General features: G+C 31.5%; 1 protein-coding gene across 1 annotated transcript; it reads left to right on the plus strand.

The window, feature by feature from the left end:
• The first annotated feature begins 1,970 nt into the window (after positions 1-1,970).
• On the plus strand, positions 1,971-2,522 carry LOC148191760 (uncharacterized). Its single transcript, XM_088099951.1, has one exon. It carries the CDS (start codon positions 1,971-1,973, stop codon positions 2,520-2,522), a length of 552 nt encoding a protein of 183 aa, XP_087956077.1.
• Positions 2,523-4,130: the final 1,608 nt, after the last annotated feature.

The following is a 4,130-nucleotide window of genomic DNA, read 5'->3' on the forward strand; positions in this document are numbered from 1 at the left end:
GAGTTCAAGCTAGTTTCTAAGTCTTAAAGGTTGCTTTTGGTATCAATTTTAAGCATAAAAATAACGGTTTTTCAATCGTTATCACTATTCCACTGTAATTTTATTATGGATTCTAAGGTTAAGTTGAATTAATGCAAATATTTCTTTTGATTATTGATTTGAGTTGCTCTCTTTCTATGTCTTTCATCTCTCAATCATATTAAAAGCAATGATTTTTGCATCGTAAGGTGTTTGAATCTACATGCATATTAATCATGAGTTCAAGGGTTTCTAGGTTTGGTTGAGAATCTACTTTGATTAAATTTAGGAACTTTCATATGATTAAACGAGTTTTTGCTATCAATTGAGAATGTATTTTGATTGATGGTAATAATTTCAACTATAATTAATTGAGAATTTACTTTGATTAATTAGCTTTTAATTGGATTAGGAGATTTAAGAATAGACATGATTAAACACAATAAAATTTGATTTAGAATATACTTTGGTTTAATTCATTGAGAATAATCTAGAAAGGTCTTGCATTTGATTGAGAATCTACTTTGGTTAACTGCATGATCTCCCTGAAATTAATTAAGAATATACTTTAATTAATTTGAAACTTGAACAATACTCAATTGAACAATGATTTGTGGATAATCGATGATGAATCTATCTTGGAAATACAGTGGAATTAGCCTATTTCATCATAATTGTTTCTAAGTTTTCTCTTTGTTCTTCAAACATTCTTCAAACATTAATTCTATTAGCATAGTTTCTCACTTTTATTCTTGAGCATTGCATTGCATTCATAAGGTTCAAATATTGAAAAGTTATTTCGTATTCGTTGGGAGACGACTTAGGGTTACTATAACCCTATCTACTTTCTTGAATACTACTTCGTAATACTGAAGTTGCCTTAAAAAGTAGTATTAATTTGATAGCTTCAACGACAACCTATCAATAATCGATTATAGTGTTTATGTAATCAGTTAGATTCAACATATACCAGCAAATGCTTTAACTATGGCAACTTGCAAGTTTTAACCGATTACATAAGTAAAACTTGTGTCTTTGCTTACACCTGATTGCTGAGTGCAGTGATGAGTTTTCAAATGAAAATGTTTTCAAAATTGCTTAAGTGTTATATATATTGAACCGATTACACGGTTTTCTTAATCAGTTACATCTCGTGCACACTAAAAAATGTTTTTATGATAAGTCTTAACTAACATAATAATCATATTTTGAATTGTTTTGACTTATGATAATTGTTTAATCGATTACATTAAATGCGTAACTTGTTAAATCTATTTTAATATAAATTTGGTATAGTAGTGTTAATTGCTTAACTGATTACATTAGTATTGTATTCGATTAATATGCATCATACTTGAGAAAACTATATATTGACACATAACACTCTACATTGATAACTTTTGTACATTTGAACTTTAACATCTGACAAAGTGAGTTGAAAAAAGAAATTGCAGGTGTGCTCATTCTCCAAGAATCAAGAAGCGTTAGTTTGGCAAATTCAAAGAATTCTTGAAGGAATTACTGTGTGTTTCATTGGCTGATCATCATCTGCACTCTGAGGTGTTCAAACCAAGATCAATATTGTTGATTTTTCAATCTGTGGATTATGGTTTCCCTTTAGCCAGTGGCCAAGAAGAGAACGTAAGGTTTTGGTTTCTTTGAGAGGTGTCTCAAAGGGTTTCTACTAAAAGATGATTGTTCTTTCTCTGTTATATTCTTCTATATTAGATTTAGAGTTGAAGAAGAGATTACATTGAGAGAGGGTCTTTGTAAGTCTTCATGTATAACTCAATCTTTATAGTGAAGGGACTTTCAATCTCAGGTTGATTGAAAGGGACTAGATGTAGGCAATTAGGCCAAACCAGTATAAAAATCTTGGTGTTTGTCTTTCTCGAAAGTTACTCGAAAACTAATTGATTAGATTTTTTGTGTAATCGATTATTTTGATCTTGATGGCCTCTATTTCTCAAACATTTGGTGAAGGTGCTTCCACAAACAGACCCCCTCTGTTTGCAAGAGAAAACTATCCTTTTTGGAAAATTAGAATGAGATTTTTCTTGGAATCAATAGATAAAGGTATTTGGGATGTCGTGTTAAATGTACCTTGTGAGCCTACAAAATTTGTTGATGGTAAGACTGTTTTAAATAATTTTTCTGAGTGGAACCAGGATGAAAGTAAAAGAGCACATTATGATGTTAAAGCTAGAAATATTATTTCATCTAAACTAACAATTGATGAGCTTTTCATGATATCTACATGCAAGAGCGCAAAAGAGATGTGGGATGTCCTTGAAGTGACTCATGAAGGGATTGACGAAATAAAAAGGGCCAGAAAGAACTCTCTCATCCAAGAATATGAGATGTTTCGAATGAAACCTGGAGACAACATATATGATGTCCAGAAGAGGTTCACACATATTGTTAATCACCTCATAGCACTTGGAAAGTCTTTTGAAATGGACGAGATTAATATTAAGATCTTGAAGAGGTTGAATAGAAGCTGACAACCGAAGGTGACTGCCATTTCTGAATCAAGGGATTTGACATCCATGAACATAGCAACACTGTTTTGTAAACTTAGGGAACATGACTTGGAAGATAGAGGGAGGATGAAGAAACTGAACAAAACCACTCAATTTCCCTCAAGATTTCCAGCAAGAAAGTTTCAAGAAGCAATGATACAGATGCATATTTAGATGGTAAAGTACCAAAAGAAGAAGTTCTCAATATGAGGGTTAAATAAATTTATAAAATTTATGAAATCTAGAAATAATGTATCTGATTTTGCAGGTAATACAAAAGGAAACAAAAGAAGAGGCAAAGTTACTACTCCTATCTGCTATGAGTGTGGTAAAGAAGACCACATTAAACCTGGATGTCCTACCCTAAAGCAAAAGTAGAAAATAGATGACAAATTCAATTAGGACATGAGGAAAAGCAAGCAAAGAAAAGCATACATTGCATGGGAATATTGTGACTCTGGAGGTAATTCCATTGATGAAGACAATCAAAGCTTAGAGGAGGATACTAATCTGTGTCTTATGGCTGGATCAACAAGTTCTAAAAGCAGTGGCAATAGCTTCAATGATGAACATATTGAAGACAAATATTATCAACTGCTGGATGCATTTCAAGAACTTCATGTAGAGGCAATGAAGCTGCAGTACAAGGTTAATCGATTAAACAATGAAAGAAAAGATTATGAATATAGAATTAATAACCTTGTTAATACTAGACTGAAAAATGATCTTAATGCTACTTTACAATCTGTTCAAACTGCTAAATTTGAAGCTAAAGTTATTGTAAAAGATTGTCCTGCCTATTTAGAGAAGATTAACTACTTAACAAGCACACTGTCAAAATTTACTCTATGGAGATCAAATTTAGAAGTTGTTTTAGGATCTCAAATAAGAGTAATCAACAAGCAAGGCATAGGATATACCAGTAAATGCAATAGAATTAATGCTAAGAAGTTTCTGAACTTAGTAAACCTTCTATTACTTGTTTTTACTACAATAATATTGGACATATTTCCAAGTCTTGTTACTATAAAAAGAATTGTCTTCCAAAGGGAAACTTTCAATGGATTCCCAAAAAACCATTCATTGTTACTAACTCAATAGGACCCAAATTCAACTGGGTACCTCCTTCAAAATCTTATGATGATTTTGCAGGTATATAGACATGTTTGGTGGCACCAAAGTACTCAAGGAAGGTTCAAAGGACAAATCACTTACTTCTTAAGTACTAAAAGTGGTAACTATATCTTAATTATGTCAATCATGCATCATTCTTGATCTGTAATATTGATATTGTTCTGTGTGATTGATCTATGCTTGATTGTGATGAAATTGTTTGAAAATATGTTTTCACGAACTTTAACCGATTATGTTAGTAATGTAATCAATTAAACTTAAATCAATGCTCTCTGCTTTCACAAATCTAAGACTGGTTGTAATTTAATCGATTCAGAAACTAATAAAATCGATTAAGGCAGAGTACTAGGCTTTTTAGTTTTCCAAAATTTCAAATGGGTCTTTTATGAACAAGATTATGACTCAACAACTGGAAACTTTAATGAAGAAAATTTCTTAATTGCCAAGGAAGTTGCA

Source organism: Vigna umbellata, chromosome 10 (assembly GCF_029865625.1).
Source record: "Vigna umbellata cultivar VRB3 chromosome 10, Vumbellata_1.0, whole genome shotgun sequence".
Lineage (NCBI taxonomy): Eukaryota > Viridiplantae > Streptophyta > Magnoliopsida > Fabales > Fabaceae > Vigna > Vigna umbellata.